The 25,000-nt window shown below is 40.4% G+C and overlaps 1 protein-coding gene across 6 annotated transcripts in view; it reads right to left on the bottom strand.

Moving 5' to 3' along the window:
- nrxn1b (neurexin 1b) overlaps window positions 1–25,000 on the bottom strand; it is a gene marked incomplete at its 5' end in the record, with an annotated part of 604,334 nt that overhangs the window by 43,940 nt on the left and 535,394 nt on the right. For 3 of the 6 annotated variants that reach the window (NM_001440732.1, NM_001440735.1, NM_001290176.1), the window contains 8 exon segments: window positions 5,965–6,084; window positions 7,398–7,571; window positions 8,490–8,680; window positions 9,230–9,611; window positions 10,903–11,025; window positions 18,320–18,346; window positions 22,535–22,738; window positions 22,804–23,187. In NM_001440732.1, coding sequence (NP_001427661.1) covers window positions 5,965–6,084; window positions 7,398–7,571; window positions 8,490–8,680; window positions 9,230–9,611; window positions 10,903–11,025; window positions 18,320–18,346; window positions 22,535–22,738; window positions 22,804–23,187 — 1,605 coding nt within the window. 6 annotated transcript variants of the gene reach the window in all.

The raw sequence follows: 25,000 nt of genomic DNA, 5'->3' as shown, positions 1-25,000 counted from the left end.
AATTTGCTTCACTGTTCTATTATTTTGTAACATTTGTAACATACCGTATACCGCGAAACCGTCAAACCGTGGTATTGTTTTAGACGATTATCATACCGTAAAAAATTCATACCGTTACAACCCTAGTCACGATACACTCTCAGAAATAACGGTGCAAGAGCTGATACTGTGGCGGTAGCTTTTCAAAAAGTATACATTCGCACCTGAAGGGTCAATATAGTAGTAGTAGTAGTAAACTTTATTGTCCTCGACAGGAAATTTGTTATGGGCATCATCATATTGCTGCACACATAAAAACAAACAATAAAAACAATACAAAATACAGCAGTTACAAAATGTATAATGCGGATTAAGATAGACTCTTGTTAAGTAAACCCACTGAAACAGGTACAAAGGATTTCTTATAGCGGTTTAACCTACACTTTGGGACTCTATGGGCACTATCATACACCCGGCGCAGTGTGGCGCAATTAGCGACGCAGTAGTTGTTTGCTAGTTTCAGCTTGGCGCAAGAGTCGTTGTGAGGTGTTGCGCTACGCTGTTTAAGTAGCAAATGCATTAGCGCTCATATGAGCACCCATAGGCGTTCTGCTCTAAAAAGGGAGGCGTTCTGAGGCGGATCACTGGCGCGTTGCTATTTTGAGAAACTATAATAGATTTTTCAATAGATCAAAACAAACCTGGTCTAAAGTCCAGCGCAGAGCGTTAGTTATGCGCCTCGCTTAATACACACAAGATGTAGAGCAATACACAAATATCTTTACATATGAAAATATATATATATATATTAAGGATATATATATAGGATATAATAAGAATAGATATAGGATATAAATATAAAGGATTAAAATATTACAAAACACATTATTTTCAAGCCTACATCAATATAAACACCACCGCCTTCATGCCTTCTTCATCTCGGGAGGCTTTTTCAGTTCATTCATAGCAATTTGCTTTTGAATAATGTTATTATTATTAGCAGTGTTATTTATTATATCTATGTTTATATTTGTTTTATTAAACACAAGCTTAGATTTGTCCACCTGTCAGGTTTTAGACCATATGGGGCACAGCATGTGTATTAGGATATAACTCAGTTGTTTGAGCACACTTTGTTATTATTGTTCATTTATTCGTTTGCTGGAGATTAGAGCTGAATTTAGAAATAGTTTTGAGACAAATATTTGCGCCTAACAAACAAAATTAATTATTTATAGGCTAATAGATGTCGAGAGTGAAAGTTAATCATGGATCTCTCATTCTCGCGCTGTAGATGCTCTGTTTAACTGTTTTCTTGCTAGTCAGTTTTGTACACACATAACATGTGTGTTATGTACACTTACTTTATGTCATGTAAATAGCAAATGTGCTTATGGCTCGATGCAACTGGCTCTTAAAGGGACTGTGAAATGAGACTCTGATTCTCAAAACACACCTATAACTCATTAAGAAAATAAAGTCAACCCTTAAAATTAGGGGTGGTGCAGTGGGTAGCACAATCGCCTCACAGCAAGAAGGTCACAGGTTCGAGCCCCGGCTGGGTCAGTTAGCATTTCTGTGTGGAGTTTGCATGTTCACAGATAATTTAGCTTACCCAATTCCCCTATACCGCATGTCTTTAGACTTGTGGATGAAGCTGGAGCACCCGGAGGAAACCCATGTCAACATGAGGAGAACATGCGAACTCCACACAGAAACGCCAACTGACCCAGCCGAGGCTCAAACCAGCGACTTTCTTGCTGTGCTAACCACTTAGCCCTAATTATGCAATCAGATACAGTCAAAATTATTCAGCCTTCTTTTGAAATAGTTATTATTTTCAAATATTTCACAATAGGGTCAGTTTATGAAACCCTGATGTAATCAGTTTATTCAGCCTTTCATTTTCCTAATTACACCTGATTGTTCAATACTTCTGATCCAATACTCGTCCTTTTAAGGCAGCGTTTCATCTGGAGTCAATACTTGAGTGAGATTAATGCCATTAACTAAAGTACAAAACCGTGTGGCTTGAAGAGATGCTCCGTTTCAGGAGGGATTGTCTGTGCTTTTCTGCCCTCATGTGGTCAACAAAATACATCTGAAATAAATCTGTTCACTGGATTACAGCTGGCCATTTTCCTCCCCAAGTTCTTTAAAATCTAAGTGACCTTGGGTGTGCTCGACAACAGAAATAATGCAGAAATAAAGTGTTAATGTTGCATATAAAGGTTGCATAGCTAAAGTTATCTGAAGACAGGAATGCCGAAGAAATATATCACAGTTAAAACTACGCATAACAGAAATGCAACCCTGCAAATACAGGAATAGCACTTTGTTCCTTGGCTTAAATTCATAATAGGAGTGTAAAAAAATCAAGCTTGCTTGTGTTTGTCATCTCACTTTCATTTCAAGCCAAAAAAGAACTAATGCAACCTTATATGCAGTTGTATCCTGAATGTTTAACCCAATAATCATCATCTGATGTGGATTAGGTGAGGCAAAAAGCACAGGACCTATTTTTTCTTGCCTATTGGTGGGCTTACAATGTGAGGTCACGGTTAATTAGTTAATTTATGCATGGACGGTATAAATATTAGTATAAATATAAATATTAGCATTTTGTAAAGAACAGTCCTCCCTTTGTAACAACTCTTCTTTTTCTGCTTTACTGTCTTGTTTTATTTGTGTTACACAGTGTTGAAGGCAAAGCATTACAAGTGACGTGAGTTACATAATAATAGTACATTTCAAAAGTGACGAGTAAAGTAATGCATCACTTAAAAAATAGTTGGAACATTTAAAAAGTATTAAATTAGTAATATTTCAGCTTTTATGACTTTTTGGTGAGTCTACATGGTGACTCTTTTGGTGAATTGATGGAGATTGAAAGTATATAGACAAGTGTGTTATTGCTGTATTATTATTTATAATTATTATGTTTGTTTACTAACAGTGGGGGAAATAAGTATGGAACATATCATCACTTTTCTCTGAAATCATTTGTCAATGGGGTAAGAAATAATCTTATTTCTTATATACACACCTATATATATATATATAAATATATATATATGAGGGAGGAGCATGTGTAAATGTTTTGACCAGGCTAATTCATCACTGACAATTATTCTATCCAATCAGCATTAGACCAAACCCTGATAAATAATCTAGCATGTCCTACCTCCTTTCAGCATTCCTCTGCTACCCAGACTCCTCAGCTTTAAACCTAATCCCTATGAATTAGGAGGTGTGCAACACAGAACGAGTTTTTCCATTCCAATGCTCCGGCTTTACATTGTTTTTCCAATGTAAACATGTGATTTTTCTCTGAAATAATCTGTCAGTGGGGTGAGAAAATAGTCTTATTTCAAAGCAAAAACGTAATTATTTTGCATATCCTGTAGGCAGATTATTTAACTTTAAGAAGAAACTCACTTCATTTAGACTCATTATTTCTGAAAACAAGACAATATTTGTTGCTTGTCTAGAAAATGCTTCTTGATTTAAGAAATGTTAGATATTTGGACTAGAAACAAGAGAAAAAAACAAAATGTAAGAACATTTTTGTAAGTGTATTCATTAAATTTAGATGTGTATTCCCATTTTTAATTACTTTAAAATTGAATAAAAAAGGAGTAATGACGTGTACATTAAGGTACAAACATAAGCTTTAATCATAATTACACTGCACTTGATTGAAGCTAAAGCTGTAATGGCAACACTTGTGTTTTAGCACCAGTTAACTAGTGTCTTATTATCTGCCTATTGGTAAAATAATGGCTGTTTATTAGTCTTTATAAAGCACAATATTCTGCATGCTCTTATTCTCCATCCCTAATCCTTCCCAAAACCAACTACTACATCAATTACTATCAATAAGAGGCAAATTCTGAGTTTATTCACGCAAAAGTCAAAGTTAATGGTTTAATAATAGTGAGAACGGAAATAAACTGTGTCCGCTGTCATCAGATGATTGTCTTCATAGCTGTTTACGTCTGTTTAATGTACATGAAGAGCTTTATGATTACTCCGGAGCACTCGTACATCTAATACAGTCCTATGATGTGCTACAATCCTTTTGAGAAACACATTGTAACATTAAGATCAGTCATACAATCATCTTTACGATCTGCTTAGGCTTACAATTCTTTTGGGAAATGCAGCCGGGATCCATATGCTGAAATATAGGTCAAGTACATCTAGCACATTAAACATACAGCAAGACATTCATTTACTGTCAGAAACTACAGCTCACAGACAACCAGCTTCAACCACAGATATATGAGAGAGCTATTCTCATCTTTTAACCCAAGTAAACTGCTTATTCTCTCACTCCTTCCACGCCAGTGTTTGTATTCGTAAGTTGTCAGACATCGCCAGTATTTTTGATGATTTTCCCCTAAACCTGACGGCCCTCAGAATATTTTCTTAAAAGAATATATGACCATTTTATATATCATTTTATATATTATATATATCTTTTAAACAATGAAAAGCATTTTACCACCACCTGAATGCACTGTAAGAATGCTTTTCTTTTCATGATAACACACACATTTACACACCTGTATATGTAGGAGGGAGGAGCATGTGTAGATGTTTTGACCAGGCTAATTCATCATTGACAATAATTCTATCCAATTCTACCCATTCAGCATTAGACCAAACCCCTATAAATATTCTAGCATGTCCTACCTCCAAACTTTCAGCATCCTTCTGTTACCCTGACTCCTCAGCTTCAAACCCAATCCCTATGCAAATAGGGGGGTATTCAACACAGAACGAGTTTTTCCATTCCAATGCTCCAGTTTTACATTGTTTTTGAATGTAAACACACGCTTGACAGATGTCCATGGCCATTATGCACACATCTCCTGTGTTTTGAAGCACTGTGCACATGAGCATTGTGTTTTTTCAACCAAGGCTTTCTGAAAACGTATCTCTATATACGTTTCTGGAGAGCGCCAAATACATCCCAGGAGCTAAATTTTTTTGCCAGTTTTCATGAATCCACCAGAGGCCGCTATGTACGCTTTTAACACATTTTTTCAACTTACTGACTGACCGGCCAACTGACCCACTCTCCTCCTTCCCTAAACCTAACCAATAGTGTTTTTTTGAAAGCAATCCAGATAAAGAAAAGCGCTCGCCTGATTTTTACCATGTTTTCAGATTTTACCACATTCCCACCCTGTTATTTACTTCTTTATTTTATTTTTTGGCTTTTGTTTTTGTCTTACCTGCGTTCTTTGCTGGACTCGAACCCCGTCATCGTGGTCAATTACGTTCTGCGTCTCAAGTCTGCCAACGTACATGGCGAGCCAGTGGACAAACTGGTAACAGCGGAAAATCCGTCCACATGGAGGTAAGCGTTTAGCGCGAAAAGGAACGACTTCATACCGCCCTGTAGCGTTCGTTTTAAAGACGAAATGCAGCCATACGTACCTCTGGCTACATGATCTGCTGCCAGGGTTCGGCCATATAACACGTTCAGTATGATCACGTGACTAGATTCCAGCAACAAGTCACGACAGAAGCATTTAAATACCAACCACTGCACTGCCAACGAAATGGAAGGGTTTATAATCTAATCACATACATATTAAACCTCTCTAACATTATTAACAGGCTACTGAGTGACTGACCACGGGGCACTGAATCACAGTTCTGACTTTCATTATTAATCCATTCGATAACTATTGTATCTAAGATCTGAGATGAACTGCTGCTGCTTTCAGGACGGCAATATATGTCATGTGAAACGATACACTCAAAATACTAGCATTTATCACTGAATAAAGCACATAATCTGTACCTGAGCTGATCAATGTCATAGTAGTTTATGCTGTTGACTTTCCAGAAATAGAAACTACTTCTAAAATAGAAATGTTCTGCATTCTCATGTGCTAGGGCTTCTCTTACTGTAACACACCTAAAACCCAGATTGCAGTAAAAACAAAAGAGTGGCAAAAAGTGACTTACGGTCGGCACACAGCGGTCCTGCATAAGTGGTCATGCTGCAGTCGCAGGTGAAGTTCTCCCACTGCTGCAGACAAACGCCCTGATTGGCACACGAGTCCTCCTCACAGCTGCTGCTGGGCCCTGCGGACATCCCATTGGTTAAACTAGCATAGTGGGTGGAGCTTAGGGTTGCAAAAGGGCGGAAAATTATAATTTTTACTTCAGCTTAGTCCATTAATTATTATTGGTTGACACAGCGGAATGAACTGCCAACTATTTCAGCATATGTTTTACATGGTGGATGCCCTTCCAACAGTTATATATATATACAGTTGAAGTCAGAATTATTAGCCCTCCTTGTTGGAGCCATTTCTTTCTTTTATTATTGTTATTATGTTTGGATTAAATGGGTTGATTGGATGATGTGATTATTGTTATTATTATTATTAAGTTTACATTTGATAATTATTGTATTCAGATTAAAAGTATTTTAAATTCGTATATTATTCATGTCAGGGTATTTGCTTTATTGTTTTGACTTAGTGAATGAAGACTTTTATTCTGTCGAAATTGGGATTTCAGGAAGCCAGGTAGTAGGTGGAGTAGTGAGGGAAGAGGAAGAATTTTCCAATCGTGAGTTTATGTGTGGTGACGGGTGCTACTGAGGAGCAATGGAGCTATTTCACCGATTTGATGGCACAAGATGTGACAAAATACCAACCCAGGCTCATTCTGAAAACGTAGTCCAGCGGACGTTTCTGGATGGACTTCAGATGCAGAGAGGAGGAGTTGACAAAGGCGTCCGGGTTCGAGTCCGGGGAAGAGCAGTTCCAGAACCAGGTAAGACAAAAACAGAATCCAAAAAATAAAGCGAACGAGTTCATAACAGGGTGAGAACGTGGTAAAATCCGAAAACGTGGTAAAAAAAAAAAAAACAGGCGAGGGTTTTTCTTTTTCTAGACGGCTTTTCTAAATTGTTGCTCGGGTTTAGGGAAGTGAGCGGGCGGGCGGGTCAATCGGTAAAACTGGTTGGGTTCAGGGAAGGAGGAGGGTGGGTCAGCCGATTGGCCGGTCGCGCAGTCAATCATTCGGTCAGTCAGACAGCGGCCTCTGGTGGGTTGACGCGAGAACAGCACGGGTGCGAACATCACTCGCGAGAGACGTTTGGGATACGAAAAAGCGCGCACAGCGGCCTCTCGCGGATTCGCGAAAACAAAAACTGCACAAATACGTACCTCCCGGGACATTTTTCGCGGTCTCCAGAAACGTCCGCTGGACTACGTTTTCAGAATGAGCCTGGGTTGCAAAATAGAGATGAGGAAAGGATTCACAGCAGACTCATGTGTCATTGATTACCCTTACTGCGATATCGGCTTATAATACGTATATTTTCCCCAATTTCTAATCCAAAACAAATACTGACCGTAAAATGTTTTTAAAAAAACGTTTATTACCTTCACATCCTCTCTCGATCTGCCCGATGCAGACCAGCGCTTCGGTCATCAGGTCTGGCAAACGCCCGTTCAGATCCACAGACGCCAGACAGCCCTGAAACCCTTCTTTTGCATGAACTAACTTGGGCAGATCTTTATACATCTGCTCTGGAACACCACCCACAAACAAATCACCTGCACACACAGCCAGAGAATACGGGATTAGAAGAAGTGGGGTTATAGTTGACAAGCAACAACAGTTTCTTAATAAAAGCAGTTTAGCCTTAATAATGAACCTCTTTAATGAACCTAAAAGAGCACATGTCACTCCGCTGCTCATCCGTTTGCACTGGCTGCCAGTTGCTGCTCGCATCAAATTCAAAGCTCTGATGTTTGCTTACAAAGCGACTTCTGGCTTTGCTCCTTCTTATCTGCTCCCGCTTCTGCAGATGTATGTGCCCTCCAGAAACTTGCGTTCTGTGAATGAACGTCGCCTCGTGGTTCCATCCCAAAGAGGGAAGAAATCACTTTCCTGAACTCTCGCGTTCAATCTGCCCAATTGGTGGAATGAACTCCCTAACTGCATCAGAACGGCAGAGTCACTCGCTGTCTTCAAGAAACCACTAAAAACTCAACTATTTAGTCTCCACTTCACTTCCTAATCTGCAATTGCCTCTCTGTTTCTACCGCTAATTGTGCTACAAATTTTTTTTTTAAATTATTAATGTTTTGCTTTTTACACTTTACACACCTGAAACTCGCCTACAGCACTTATTCATTGTTGCTCTTATAGTTGTGTAAGTTGCTTCCTTGTCCTCATTTGTAAGTCGCTTTGGATGAAAGCGTCTGCTAAATGACTAAATGTAATTGTAATAATTGGCTTATGGGTGGCTCAGTGGTTAGCACTGTGGCCTCATAGCAAAAAGGTCACTGCTTCGAGCCTCAGCTAGGTCAGTTGGTGTTTCTGTGTGGAGTTTGCATGTTCTCCCCGTGTTAGTGTGGGTTTCCATTCGGGTGCTCTGGTTTCCCAGTATTCACACACTGTGTTTAAACCCCCTATAAAAGTGATTTCTGCATAATAGCTGCCCTTTAATGTAAATGTGTGTAATATACCTTTCAGGTCCAGGTTTTTGGCACCCAGTGTGGTCTGGCTGGTGGTTTTGGTGTCGATTCTGACCGTGTGCAGGTTATTGGGGTCTCTGGAGATCATCACGTTGTGCCAGTGGTTATCATTGAGAGGTTTAATTGAGTTTCCCTTAATGAGATGAGCACCGTTTCCCAGATCAGAGATGTAATGCAGGTAGCTGAACAGAGAGAAAATGTAATTAACCGCACATGCAATTATAGAACATTTAGAGTATAAACAGCCCTGATAATTATTATATACAAAGCTACATCGTACAAAACTGCACATTAGTAGGTGCAAGCTAGGCTTATGATGGTATCATTATGTTGTTAATAAATGGTATAGAAAATACAGTATACGATATTATCATAATATTAACCTAAGCTGCTAAAAAGCATTTAATTCAAATCAACAGTGAGAAATAACCACATTTATTACAGCTACTACTTTAATATTAGCTAAAAAATGCAACAGAATTTCATTATTTACTATTTTTGTTTCAGAAAATGATTACAACTTTTATTTTAACAGCTAAGATTAATAAAAGCTTCTGGTTCATTGTGAGAAAGTTGCCATCTTGAAAGTGCAATGCTTACATGTCGCATTTTATTTATCGATATTTAACGTTGTGTCTGTAATCATTGATTTTGAAAAGTGTTTTATTTGCAACCCTACCCTAGAAACAAATGTTTTGCAGTAGCACATTTTCCCATTGCGCATAACTCACCCTTTCACCAGCTCTACAGCGATAAAATCATTTCCATCTCCACTATTATAGAGTATGAGTCCGTCTGCGGAGGTGGTCTTGAACTGGAAAAACAGGTACATGTAGTAATACGCCTGTAAAGACGGCAGCGTCACGTAGCTGGAGCAGGACTTGAACGTCACCGGATCTGCGATGATGCTCTTAAAGCCGATTGGAGCGTTGGTTTGACAGTAATCGATGTCTCCGTTCTTGCACAGGTCGATGTACGGCTTACCATTAAACATCAGGCTCTGGAGATGTCCAATAAAGTTGGAGGGCATTGTGGGTAACTGGCGTTTTCCTGTAATGATGCCGGTCTCGATGTTGTGAAACTCCAGCTGCGTGTGGTCGCCTGGTATCTCTCCTGTTTTTATGTATAAAAGTCAGAATTATTAGCCCTCCCGAATTATTAATTTCTGTTTAACAGAGAGCAGATTTCTTCAGCGCATTTCTAATCATAATAGTGTTAATAACTCATCTCTAATAGCTGATTTATTTCCTCTTCACCATGATGACAGCACATAATATTAGACTAGATATTCTTCAAGACACTAGTGTTCAGCTTATAGTGACATGTAAAGGCTTCACTAGGGTAATTAGGGTAAAGTTAGGGTAATTAGGCAAGTCATTGTATAACAGTGGTTTGTTCTGGAGACAATCCAACACTAATATTGCTGAAGGGGCCAATAATATTGACCTTAACATGGCTTTAAAACAAATAAGAACTGCTTTTATTCTAGCCCAAATAAAACAAATCAGACTTTCTCCAGAAAAACCGAGATTAGAGGAAACACTGTGAACAACTCCTGAATCTGTTCAACATAATTTGGAAAATATTTGACAAAGAATAAATATTGCACAAGACGGCGAATAATTCTGACTTCAGCTGTTGTAAAGCATTCAGAACAGTGAAGGATTATTGCATACAAATTGTCACAGCAAATGCATGTCAGGATATTGGTTATTTAGTTTAACATGACCTTTTTTTCTTGTCTTTCTGGCATTGTATTTACATTCTAAAATGCTTTTCTTATTTAGTTTTTGTCTTGTTTATAGTCAAAATATCTACAAACTCTTAAATCAAGGAGCATTTTCCAAACATGCAAAACATAGTGTTGTTTTCAGAAATAATGAAGAGAGTTTTTCCTTAAAAACAATCATAATTCAAAGTGAAAACTTGATTGTTTATGTTACCCTTATTTATTGTCAGGTTATTGTGCTTGTTTTAATGAAAAACTCACTTCATTTTGACTGGTTATTTCTGATAACAACACTATATTTTGCATGTCTGGAAAATGCTTCTTCATTAAAGAATTTGTAGATATTTGGACTGGAAACTCAATGTGAGAAACGCATCTTAAGCATCTTATTAAACAATTCAAATGAACACTTATACCTCTTATACATACAGTTATAGTTACTCTGTATATTAATAACTGCATTAGGAATACAAACACCAACAGTTTGTGACCTCAGACCTTAAAATGTGGTGATTTTGTAAAGGAAAGACAGATCAGCAGAGGCACTTGGGCTGGCTGATGGAAAATTAAAAGTATATAAATTAAGTATACTATATTTAAAACCGAAATGAACAACAGTCGTTAATCACCAGTCTTATGCAATAAAATTGGAGCAGAATATCAGAGAATAAATACCGTCTACAGTGGGCAGATCATCCACAGATAGTTTCAGACTCTTTCCTCTCCTGATCACGCGCACCGTGTGCCACTCATCATCATTCAGATTCTGACCCGCGAATAAGCTCTCGGGTCCCTTACCTGCGAGACAGCCCAGAAAACATTTCGATCAGTTCACTGTACTCAAATGGCCTCCACAGTCACCAGATCTCAATCCAATAGAGCAGCTTTGGGATGGGGTGGAACGGGAGATTGGCATCATGAATGTGCAGCCGACAAATCTGCAGCAACTGTGTGATGCTATCATGACAGCATGGAGCAAAATCTCTGAGGAATATTTCCAGTAGCTTGTCGAATCCATGAAGGATTAAGGCAAACCTGGTGCTAGTAAGGTGTACCTAATAAAGTGGCCGGTGAGTGTGATGTTTGATGCTTGATGTTTAAACGTGTTTCTTTTGTCAACTTCTCTGGTGAGGGAGGGTATGAATAGGCTACTATGTACAAATAGGCATTAACTAATGAAATTATAAACAATTGAGTCATTTTATTCACAATCATTTTTTATTTTTATTGTGAAATTCATTTTACAATTATTTTAAAACATTAAAAGTGACTGAATTAGGTGAATAAAAAATGATCAGGAAATTTATCAAGATTTTGAGTCTTAAATTCGCATCTCTGAATGTTGCTTTGAATAGAATAAAATAATTAAAGTACATTAAAGACATTCACAAAGCTGCATCTTAGAAAAACCCCAGCACTAGTTGACGGGCGCTGCATGAGAGCTGCTGCTTGAAGAGTATGAAGCAGCCAAAAATCTCATTTGCAGCCAAATATGTGTAGGTCTAATTAATTTTTGCAAAAGAAAAGGATTACCTTGTGTCTTTGCTCTTCTCTCTTCATCAGTCTCTACCCAGAAAGCAGTAGGACACACATACTGTACAGCACATTACCCAGGAGCACCGCATGCAGATGTTTAACGAGTCTCATGGGCTTATGCTTTTTAATGAGGGCACGGCACGAGAGATCACATTTTCTTTGCTCCTTTGGCTTAAATATTTTAGCTAAGGAATGAAATGTAATAACCAAATGGTGGCCAATTTAACTAAATGAATTCAAAATAAATATGTGATGGCAACTTTAAAGACAATGCCATAATTCAATTATTAGCTCAGATGTTCTTCACAAAAGCCATTGGTCATGTCAAACATATCGAGTCAAACATTATGGCTCATTGGAAATACGCTTCAGCCTATATTTTTGTGAAACTGCAAAAACATAATGGAACCTACGTTTGACTGCAGTTTGTGAATAAAATAAACACTAGGGGGCAGTGTGACAATAAAAGCTTTTATTTCTTTTCACACTAACGATATTTAAAGGGACATAATATTGACGAATAAAGGATTATTTTTGTGCAGTTCTTTGCACAACTCGAAATAAACATCACAAAACAACGAAATGCTGTCACAGATTGGCCAGGCTCTTCCACCAATTTAACACAATGCCCATCATCACCTGAGTTTTAATCATGCACAGCTGCACCTCATCACCGTGAGACAATATAAACACACACCTCACACCACTCTTTGTCCGGGCTCGTTCATACGAAGCGGACTTAGAACGAATACTCTCCACGTATTCATCATCAACGATTGACTATTCAGAAACTTACCTATTCTCTGTTTTATCCCCAGTTTGTCCAGTCAGCCCCGTGTCCAGTTGGAGGTGTGTGTTTCATCATTGTCGTCTCCGCAACTCATCTGGTGTGTGCTCCATCATTCTGTTTCATCCCCTACTCATCTGGTGTGTGTATTCGGTCAGCATCAATATCATCATCCATACAAAAAGGAATACGGACAGTTACATCTCCTTCGTCTCAACTAAACGAAACCCTGCATATCCTTCTATTGCTCTGCGGTATAAATAAACGGTTATATTTTCTACTCACCCTGTTTGTCCGTCCGATTCCTAACAGAAGCCCGGACCAAGATAGTTAACAGCATGAGCGACTCCGATCCAATTCAGGAGCTGGTAGATGCAATGAAGAGAGTTTTGTCGCCAGCTGCACCACTTCCTGACCCTCCACCAGCACCGCGCACTTCTTCGGCTTCCCCCAGCGCATCCAGTCCCATGGCTCGACCAGCGCCCTACTCTGGCGGGGAGGAGGAGTGCAACGGATTCCTATTACAATGTTCCCTTGTATTCACAATGCAACCGGAGTTATATCCCACAGATCGGTCTAAAATTGCTTTCATCATTTCACTTCTCTCTGGATCTGCTCTCCGGTGGGCTGAGACCATCTGGAATCAAGCTGGGCCGGTAACTAATTCCATTCAAGCCTTCACCACATATTTCAAAGAGGTTTTTGGTCGCTCTGATGGAGAAGTAGCAGCTGGAGAGCAACTATACCATCTAAAACAAGGAACTATGTCCACACAGGACTATGCCCTTCGGTTCCGTACTCTAGCTGCTGCCAGCGGATGGAATGAGCGATCTCTTCTCACCACTTACCGGCTCGGTTTAGAACCCAAACTTCGTCTACAGCTGGCAGCACTAGATGATAATATGGGTTTGGAAAAATTTATCCAACTGTCTCTTAGATGTTCTGATCGTATAAACTCTTATCAACATAACCCAGATCACTTACCTCAAGCACTCCTCCGTCCATCTGAGTCTACAATCCCTCCAGAACCAGAACCCATGATAATTGAAGCCGGTAGACTCACGGCTGCTGAGCGACAGAGGAGGCTGACCCGGGGTCTGTGTCTGTACTGTGGTGCCGGAGGACATGTTAGATTGGACTGTCCTCTCCGTCCCATACGCCCCTCGGTGAGTGTGTTCAGTTTTGATATTGAGAAGATGAATCCTCTCACTACCAAGGTACTGTTAACTACCCACTCTTCTTATGTTTCAGCCACCGCCCTTATCGACTCAGGGTCAGCTGGGAACTTCATCTCACACTCCCTCTGTCGCCAGCTCCACCTCCGCACCGAAGCCTCGACGCACATATACCAGATTCAACCCATAACCAACAATATCAAGTCACAGGCACGTATTCACCGTAAATGTGAACCCGTTAGTCTCCAAATTGGGTGGTTGCATAAGGAAGATATACAATTTCTGGTTTTGGAGGGAGCCACCATGGATATCATCCTAGGACGACCGTGGCTGGTGAAGCATGATCCCATCCTCTCTTGGGGCACAGGAGAGATAAAGAGATGGGGTGAAGGATGTACACCAGGCTGTTTCCCCGATCTTCCCGTACAGATTCAAAAACCCCTATCTGTCTATGTCACGTCAGTTGAAAGCCCCATCGAGTCACGATCCGTCCACATTCCTGAGATATACGCTCCTTACAAGGACGTGTTTTGCCCCAAGAAAGCTTCCCAGCTACCTCCACATCGGTCATGGGACTGTGCCATAGATCTGGTTCCAGATGCCCCAATGCCCAAGGGTAGAATCTATCCACTGTCGCTCCCGGAAACCAAGGCCATGGAGGAGTATATTCAGGAGGCTCTGCATCAGGGGTATATCCGTCCTTCCACATCACCCGCAGCATCCAGTTTCTTCTTTGTGGCTAAGAAAGATGGAGGGCTGCGACCGTGCATTGATTATAGAATTCTCAACCAAGGTACAGTTAAGTTCCGATATCCCCTTCCTCTCGTTCCTGCGGCCCTAGAGCAACTTCGATCTGCCAAGATCTTCACAAAGTTGGACCTCCGCAGCGCCTATAACCTGGTGAGGATACGGAGGGGTGATGAATGGAAAACCGCGTTTGTGACCCCTACTGGCCACTATGAATATCGGGTAATGCCGTATGGTCTGGCCAACGCCCCTTCCGTATTCCAAAACTTCATCCATGAAGTCCTCAGAGAGTTCCTTCATCTCTTTGTCATTGTATACATAGATGATATCTTGATTTACTCCAGAAATGAGGTCGAACATCGCCACCACGTAGAGAAGGTATTGCAAACCCTCAGGAAACATCAACTGTACCTCAAAGCTGAGAAATGCTCATTTCATCTACCATCTGTTCAGTTTCTGGGATACATCATAGATAAAAGAGGGGTTCGTATGGACGAGGGGAAGGTCACGGCCGTTGTCTCCTGGCCAGAACCCACAACCGTCAAAGAACTCCAACGATTCCTCGGCTTTGCAAATTTCTATCGACGATTTATTCATAACTACAGTCTCGTCACCGCCCCACTCACCAACCTTCTCAAAAATAAACCCAAGAAATTATCCTGGCCTTCTGAAGCCGCCGCAGCCTTCCGAAATCTCAAAGAAGCCTTTACTCGAGCTCCACTCCTGACTCACCCTGACCCAGATTTGCCCTTCATAGTAGAAGTAGATGCCTCCACCACTGGAGTGGGAGCCATCTTATCTCAGTTCCACGGTTCTCCCAAATTACTCCATCCCTGTGCCTATTTCTCCAGGAAACTTAGTCCGGCGGAGAAGAATTATGACATCGGGAATCGAGAACTGCTAGCCATCAAGCTCGCCCTGGAGGAGTGGCGACATTGGTTGGAGGGTGCTAAACAGCCCTTCCAGGTAATCACAGATCATAAAAATTTGCAATATCTCAAAGATGCTAAACGACTCTGTCCTCGCCAAGCCCGCTGGTCATTGTTCTTCTCCAGATTCCATTTCTCCATAACCTATCGACCAGGATCAAAAAATATCCGAGCGGACGCACTATCCAGAATTCATGATCATCAAGAAACCATCGAAACCCCGGCCAAGATTCTTCCAGATCATATAGATGTCTGTCCCATCAGATGGTCTGCTCCTCCAGCCGTCGCCACTCCTGAAATCAGAGCTCCGCCGGGCTGCCCCCCAAATCGACAGTTTGTTCCAAATAATCAACGGATAGATCTCATCCACTCCACTCATACCTCTCTGGGCACTGGGCATCCGGGGGTCAACAATACCCTCTCGCTGCTATCCCAACGCTTTTGGTGGCCGAGCATGGCAAGAGATGTGAGAAGGTATGTGCTAGGTTGTAAAGAATGTGCCATGTCAAAGAGTCCACGGCATCTACCTGCAGGCAAGCTCCACCCTTTGCCCATCCTGAATCGTCCCTGGTCACACCTAGGGGTAGACTTTATGACGGATCTTCCCTCATCTGACGGTAATACCTGCATTCTGGTTATCATAGATCGATTTTCAAAATTCTGTCGTTTGATTCCCTTGAAAGGTCTTCCCACAGCCCTAGAGACAGCTGAAAGTCTCTTTAACCATGTCTTTCGATGTTTTGGTTTACCAGAAGATATAGTCTCGGATCGAGGTCCCCAGTTCATCTCCAGACTATGGAAAGCCTTCTTCCGACTCCTAGGTGTGACCGTCAGCCTTTCGTCTGGCTATCATCCACAAACCAACGGCCAGACGGAGAGGAAGATTCAAGAAGTGGGACGATTTCTCAGGACCTTCTGTCACGGTCGCCAAAATTCCTGGAACCAGTTTCTTGGCTGGGCGGAATATGCCCAAAATTCACTGCGGCAACCCACCACAGGACTCACGCCATTCCAGTGTATTCTGGGATTCCAACCTCCACTTTTCCCCTGGAATGATGAACCGTCTGATGTACCTGCAGTGGATCACTGGTTTCGGGAAAGCGAGAGGGTCTGGGACGAGGCCCATCACCATCTACAGAGGGCAGTACGAAGAACCAAGGAGGTGTCAGACAGGAGAAGGATTGAAGGTCACGTCTACAACCCGGGACAGAAGGTCTGGCTATCCACCAGAGACATCCGTCTGCGACTGCCCTCCAAAAAACTTAGTCCCAGATTCATTGGTCCCTTTACCATCCTGGAACAAGTCAACCCTGTCACCTATAAATTACAACTACCACCCCAGTACAGGATCCATCCCACATTTCACGTGTCACTCCTTAAACCCTATCACGAACCTCTGATTCCCTCCACAGAGCCTGGCCACGAAGAGGAAACCCCTCCACCACTGATGCTAGAAGACTCCATTTACTCTGTCAAGGAGATTCTACGGTCCCGGCGTCGTGGTGGTCAGCTAGAATACCTCGTTGACTGGGAGGGATATGGACCAGAAGAAAGATCGTGGGTCTCCAGATCAGACATCTTAGATCCCTCACTGATGGAAGATTTCCACTCCAATCACCCTGAGTGCCCGGCACCTCGTGGACGAGGTAGACCACCACGGCGTCGGATTATTAGGCCCTCAGGAGCGGGCCCTGGGGAGGGGGGTAATGTCACAGATTGGCCAGGCTCTTCCACCAATTTAACACAATGCCCATCATCACCTGAGTTTTAATCATGCACAGCTGCACCTCATCACCGTGAGACAATATAAACACACACCTCACACCACTCTTTGTCCGGGCTCGTTCATACGAAGCGGACTTAGAACGAATACTCTCCACGTATTCATCATCAACGATTGACTATTCAGAAACTTACCTATTCTCTGTTTTATCCCCAGTTTGTCCAGTCAGCCCCGTGTCCAGTTGGAGGTGTGTGTTTCATCATTGTCGTCTCCGCAACTCATCTGGTGTGTGCTCCATCATTCTGTTTCATCCCCTACTCATCTGGTGTGTGTATTCGGTCAGCATCAATATCATCATCCATACAAAAAGGAATACGGACAGTTACATCTCCTTCGTCTCAACTAAACGAAACCCTGCATATCCTTCTATTGCTCTGCTGTATAAATAAACGGTTATATTTTCTACTCACCCTGTTTGTCCGTCCGATTCCTAACAAATGCTTTCTATTAGTAATGAGTACGTAATGTTGACAGCTCCCTCTAGTGGATTCAACATCTGAAAAGTGCAACAAAACACACCCAGAGCAGTGTATTTTACATTTCGCAAAAATTTAAACAGCGCCCTCTAGTGGATTTGATATCTGAAACGTGCCACAAAATGCACCCAGAGCAACATTTTTTACATTTCGCAAAAATGCAGACAGCGACCTCTAGTGGATTCGGCAAATTGCACCCAAAGCAGAGTATTGTACATTTAGCAAAAATGCAGGGTTTGTGTTCAGATTTGACATCTGAAATGTGCTATAAAACGCACCAAGAGAAACGTATTTTACATGGTAAAAAATGTAGACAGCGCCCTCTAGTGGATTTGACATCTAAAATGTGCCACAAAACATATCCAGAGCAACACATTTTACGTTTTGCAAAAATGAAGACAGCGTCCTCTAGTGGATTCGCCAAAACTCACCCAGAGCAACATATTTTACATTTTGCAAAATGTAGACAGCGCCCTCTAGTGGATTCGACATCTAAAATGTGCCACAAACTGCACCCAAAGCAGCGCATTTTTTACAAAAATGTAGGCTGAGACACATACTGCCAATGAGCCTGGGTTGCCAGAATCTCTGATTACACAGATTAGAAAACAGTCAACAATAGTAAACAGCAGATATGAAAGAAGAGAAGTGTGACTTACTGGTGGTACAGTTTATCCTGTTACAGTCTAGATGGGGAAGAATAAACCACATGTAAATTTTGCCTTCAAAGTAAGATCTGCAGACACTGAAGCTCAACCCAGTTCTCTGGGGACAAGCACACACCAATGATCCTGATGCTCAACCAACACACTCTTACCGGGAATATTGACTTTATTAAACACAGCTGAGCAGTAATCAGGAACAACTTCCCACAAATAAGGCACAAAATACATAGTTTTTTCATAATTTCTCTTCTGTTCATTACTCTAGATGATTTTTAAACAACTGTTCTGGATTTTTTTTATATTTATTTACATTGTACTTTATTGGATTAGTGAACACTAGTAGACGTCATGTCTCTTATTTCTTCTGAGAGCATTTTATTTTGAAACAGGGATACCTTTAAGCCAGAATTAGTTCAGCGTAAAATTAAATCCAATAAATACTCTTCAAACTGTTTGTTAGGGGTGCTTGCTTATGGAACAGAAAATCATAATCACGATTATTTTGGTCAGTATTGTAATTGCCATTATTTTCAATGATTATAGGTGAACCATATGGACAACACTTTATTACTGATTTATTTAAAGAGATATATCTTTAATATAAAAAAGGAGCAATTTCTGTAATTTACAAAAAAAAAACATATTAAAAGATAGCAGATCAGGTAAATACGCTAATAATATATATATATATATTATTCTGTAAATAAGGTTGCTGTAACTCCAATACATTCCAGAGATTGTGAGATTTCACAATTCTCAATACCACAGCAGAATGAGTAACTAAAAACAAAGTAAAAATCCTCAAAATTATTTATAAAGAATAAAAAGATCAAATAGAATTAAGCTATACAAATTGCAATAATAAAAGTTAATTTGTTTCTTACTGAAGCTACAGTCGTGATTTTGTCTTTGTTGTTTTATTAATAATGATAAGCACAGTCGGCAGCAGGAATATAGTGTACTGTCACTTTAAGAGCAGCACGGATCCAATCTACTGTTACACGCTTCTCATTCTCAACTCTTTCTATTTGTTTATTACATAACAATCAAGGGCTTGCGTGAGTAATGACTAAGTGTCACATTTTGAGACATTTTCTGCATGTATTTGAGCACTTCTACTCATCTCTGAGGCATGCACACAACAGCACAAGCTCTCTGTAGCTTTTCTAAAAACCCGAATCAATTGAAATCAAGTCAATAAATCTGAAAAATCTAAAGAAATTTTGCATGCTAGTGCACCCTATTCATGAGAACTTCCAACTAATTTAAGCTCAGCATTTTTGCTTTTATTATTTGTCTTATTACAATCACAATTGTACCGCTATGGGGAATGTATTTGAAGAGATCATGCGGCGTGTGTTTTATAGAGCACCAGTCATTGGTCAGGCTGAGACGACTACATGATCAACCTCTCACTAATCAACATTTCTTCAATCTTTGCAGCTCACCATAACATTGCTTACAAACAAACTTCTATAAGTTGTATAGGTAACGCTTTACGTGAAGGGGTGTTCATAAGAATATGAATGACATTTTATGAATGAACTGTTAAATTAAGTGTCATTCACTCAGATAAGTCATTTTAAATGCAAAGGTGACATTGTTAGTGGTGTATTAGTAATGACAATTAATAAGACAACATGTCCTAAATCTAACATAAACATGACTGTCATGAAGTCATTAATATTGTGCCGTTTTCTACATAGTTCTGGCTACAATTACTGTAATAATCAGTGAAAAATAATTTTAAAAAATAATCAGTTTTCTTCCCCCATTGTCAGATTATTTTGCTTGTTTTTATATATATATATATATATATATATATATTTTTTAGGGGTTTTCAACTTTATTGATAGGACAGTGGAAATATAGAGACAGGAAAGTGTAGGGAGCAGAGATAGAGGAAGGATCAGCAAAGGACCTCGAGGCGAAAATCGAACTCGGGTCACTGCGAGCACCTCTGTGCTATGTGTTGACGCACTAACCACTAGGCTATTGGCGCCGACTATTTTGCTTGTTTTAAGGAAAAACTCACTTAATTTTGACTCATTATTCATTAAAACAAGACAATATTTTGTGCTTGTCTAGAAAATGCTTCTTGATTTAAGACTTTTTTTGTTATTTGGACTAAAAACAAGACAAAAACTCTAGATAAGAACAGCATTTTTGCAGCGATCTAACTCAAATAATGCTTATTGAGCCAATCAAATCCAGCTGACATTTCACATCTGATCTGACAGTGTGCTTAATCTGCATAGAAATGAGACGTGTTTGAGTATAAACAGAGTGACGGTGATTGTGAGTGATTCTGGCCCTCTGCACTGAAATAATAAGCTGATTTATTAAGATATGATGAGAAGTGGACCATAAGCAGCGTCTCAGTCTAGTGTGTGTGTGTCAACCTCAGCAGAGAAACAACACACACACTCAAACACCAGAGCTGGCTCATCATGACAGGAGACGATCTGAGACACACTTTCATATTCACTAAGGGCACTATCATACACCCGGCGCAGTGTGGCGCAAGGCGCAGCGCAATAGTCTTTTGATAGTTTCAGCTTGGCGCAAGAGTGGTTTTGAGGCGTTGTGCTACGCTGTTTAAATAGCAAATGCATTAGCGCTCATATGTGCGCCCATAGGCGTACTAATCTAAAAAGGGAGGCATTCTGAGGTGCACTGCTGGCGCGTTGCTATTTTGAGAAACTAAAATAGATTTTTCAATAAACCAAAACAAACCCGGTCTAAACTCCAGCACAGAGATGCGCCTCGCTTACACACTGCTTAATACACACAAGAGAGCAATAGGCAAATATCTTTACATATGAAAAAATTAAATATTAAGGATATATATAGGATATAATAAGAATATATATAGGATATAAATATAAACGATTAAAATATTACAAAACACATTATTTTCTAGCCTACATGAATATGAAAAATCACCGCCTTCATGCCTTCTTCATCTCAGGGAGGCTTTTTCAGTTCATTCATCACAATTTGCTTTTGTATAATGTTATTATTATTAGCAGTGTTATTTATTATATCCATATTTATATTTGTTTTATTAAACACAAGCTTAGATTTGTCCACCTGTCAGGTTTTAGACCATATGGGGCACAGCATGTGTATTAGGATATAACTCAGGTTTTTGAGCACACTTCATTATTATTGTTCATTTATTCGCTTGCTGGAAATTAGAACTGAATTCAGAAATAGCTTTGAGACAAATATTTGCGCTTAACAAACAAAAGTATTTATTTATAGACTAATTGATGTCTGTGCGTAAAGGTTTCCCTATCCAAGAGCGAAAGTGAAAGTAGATCATTTATCTCTCATTGTCAAGCAGTAGATGCTCTGTTTAACTGTTTTCTGTAAACTGTTTGCTTGTGAAATGTTCAGTTTTTCCACTTAGACTTACTTTGCGTCCTGTAAATAGTGAATGCGCTCTTGGTGTGACGCAGCTGGCTCTTAAAGGGAATGGGAGATGAGACTCATAATTGGTTTATTCTCTAAACACACCTATAACTCATTAAGAGAATAAACTCAACCCTTTTAGACCATGTGCCACGGCGCAAAGCGGATTTTCCCGTCCTTAAATTAGCAAAAACGCGTCCTGACACGCCCTGAAAGCGTTTGCGCCCTGCGTTTTGCGCTCTGCGCATGAACCGTCAAAATAGAGCCCTTAATGTTCAAACTCAATTCTACGGTGGCCGAGAAAGCTGAACATGCTGCAACTTAAAAAAACAGGTGCAAATAGAAAAAAACTGCTGCAAATGATCACAACGCAAGTTGACTGGAGTTAGCTTGATGTATTTAGATTGTGGCTTTTCTTGAAAATCTTCATGAACAATTCTTATAAATCAGCATTTATGCAACTGAAGGCAAAATTAATCCAGAGGAGGAGCTGTTTTCCCTCTGCTGTGCTTTCTTCTGATAATAATTCAACAGCATAGCCTCAGGTTTACCTCACAGATCGTTCTCCTTAAACACCGAGCTCAGCGAAGGTGTGTGAGTGTGTGTGGAGACCTGCAGACTCTGAGCAGTGAAGACGAAGGTGTGTGTGTGTGTCATGCTGTATGTCATGAGTTTGGAGAAGGTTAGTGCATGTCAGTTTCTGATCAGATATGAGCATGGTGAGTGTGTGTGTGTGCATCCGTGTGTGTTTGTGTAAGTGTGTGTATGCATGCATGTGCGTGTTTGATATACCCAGGTTGACAGTGAGCCGCACGCGTCCGGCCTCCAGCTCCAGACGCAGTGTGTCGGTGGTGTGTGTGGATGTGCTGGCCATCAGGACGCCGTACGCCCGCAGCGAGCGGAAGCGCAGGGACACGTCTTCAGCCTCGGTGTGCATCGCTGCAGAAAACTGCACCTTCAGGAACTTACTGCCATCGAAAGAGAGGATGGTGGCGTCTGCAGACGGAAAGATCCGCATCATTACCATTATCAAACACACTCTCGCACTCATACACACACACCTCTCTCGCAGGAGTGTCCCAGGAATCCCGTCCCGGTGCAGTCGCAGATATATCGGCTCCATCCCTCCCTGCAGACTCCTCTGTTCAGGCAGGGCTCGCTCACACACTTCCCGGACGGCTCTTTACCGCAGGACGGCTTCACTCCTGCAGCTCTCTGCAGCTCTGCTGCGCGCCGGACATCCACACTGCGCCCGTCGATGAACAGATCCCGCACACAGCCCACGTACCCGTAGTTCAGCAGGGCGCTCCAGGCCCCAGTGGGGAACACCGTCCCACTGGAGCTCTCCGGAACGCCGCCCAGGTACAGGGGATCATCCAGATCCAGGAGCTCGCTGTCTCCGGGGCACAGGTACGGGGTGCGCACTGAGTTGATGGAGATGGTGCCTGCGGTTCAGAGAGAACACTGAAGAATAAGCTTAATATTCGAACACTCTTAAATCAAGAAGTGTTTTCTGGACAAATTAAAACTAAATTTTGGTATTAGAAATAATGCATTAAAATTAAGTGAGTTTTTGCTTAAAACAAGCAAAATAATCTGACACTGGGGCAAAAGAAATAATCGAGATTTTCGTTTTGAAATGACATCACTCTTACACTGTTATTTTCCTCTTTCTGAAAGGCTTGATAACACCATTGTGGAGTTTTTCTCCTTGACTAATGTCAAATTTACTCTCAGCCCTATAAACGCCCGCCGCATTAGAAACACTTCGACATAATCCATTCATAAATGTATATTGTTGGAATATTAAATCAATCCCATTCGTGTTCAAGAAAAAAAGGTCAGGAGAGGTTTTTCTTCGATGTCAGAAATCGTAACAATTTATTGGATACTGTGAGGGACCAAGCAGACAAGGGCAACGAACACAAAGTTTCCAAAAGAAAATAAATGTATTTATTATGAACAAAATGACAAATTAAAGCATTTGAATAAATTAAAGTCAAATCTAGACTTAAAGCAAACAAAACATAACCAAATCATACAAACAAACGAAGAGAAAAAGAAAAGCAGACCTCTCTTCAAACACAAAAACGGGACTTATATACACAGAAGACAGGGACTAGTCCATTAAGAAAAAGTTGACTAAAACATCACAAACTAATACAAAACAACCACCAAACATAGGCAAAAAATACACTTAAAGTTAATTAATCAATACATAAACAAACTAGCAATTCAATTACTACTAATAAACAAAAATAAACATTCCAACACCCCCCTCAGCCAATTAGTATTTTGGTTTGGTCAGGCGGAACAAAATGTCGGCAAATGTGGCCAGCTGGTCCCTTAGAGCAACCGGACCTCCATCTGGAGCACTGAGCCACGCCATCCTGGATCTCACAGGTAACTTAAACTCAAAGAAATAAATGTCAATAAATCTTGTCAAAAGAACTAGAAAGTGTGCACTCCAAACTAGTAACCTATGACATGAAATTATTGGAAATGAAAATAAAAATGTGAAGTGTATTAAACTGTGTCTGTCATTATTGTGTAGAATCTGTAACTAATATGACAAATGCTAAATTAAGAATTATAAAGTGTGGTTGTGTGTGTGTATATACCCATGTTTAATGTGGGGACACACTGTTGGCCATCACGGATACAAATGAATAATTCGATTCACAGAATTCTGTTATCCTCAACGCAATGCAGAAGTTACATTAAGGAGGTGCGCAACCCCTTTATTTTCCCGGCTTCAACTTATATAGGCAGCTGATATTAACAGGTGGAGTTTAATGAAATTCGTCATTTGTCAGTCATTGTTCAGTCCTCCATTGGCCGCACCCCAGACATACTTCCTCTTTTTCTATGAATTCTCTGCACAACAAAAAAAAAAAGCATACGACTTTCTGTGCTCTCAGTTTTAACACCTCTCTTCAGACAGGAAGTTTCTGCAAAGCTGAATTTAATTTTGGACCCGCATCTATATACTTCTGCAAAAATGCTAATTAGTATGCACAGCACTCACACACAAGAGTAGAAGTTCAGTTAATATATGACCCTTACATGACCAATACAAATAATTGTTTGATTAAAAGAAAAAGAGACTAATTTTAAAAAATGATTCCTATTTTCCAACAATATAAATGTTTAAACAATTTTTTTAAATCTAAATATTAAAAACTGTCAAGGATTTAAGATTATGATGACCGTTAAATGCGTCAAACCAGTCTCAAACCAGAAAAGTGTCCATACTTT

The sequence above is a fragment of the Danio rerio genome, chromosome 13 (assembly GCF_052040795.2).
Source record: "Danio rerio strain M-AB ecotype USA chromosome 13, GRCz13ab, whole genome shotgun sequence".
In the NCBI taxonomy this organism is placed as follows: domain Eukaryota; kingdom Metazoa; phylum Chordata; class Actinopteri; order Cypriniformes; family Danionidae; genus Danio; species Danio rerio.
This window is presented reverse-complemented; position numbering and strand designations above follow the sequence as displayed.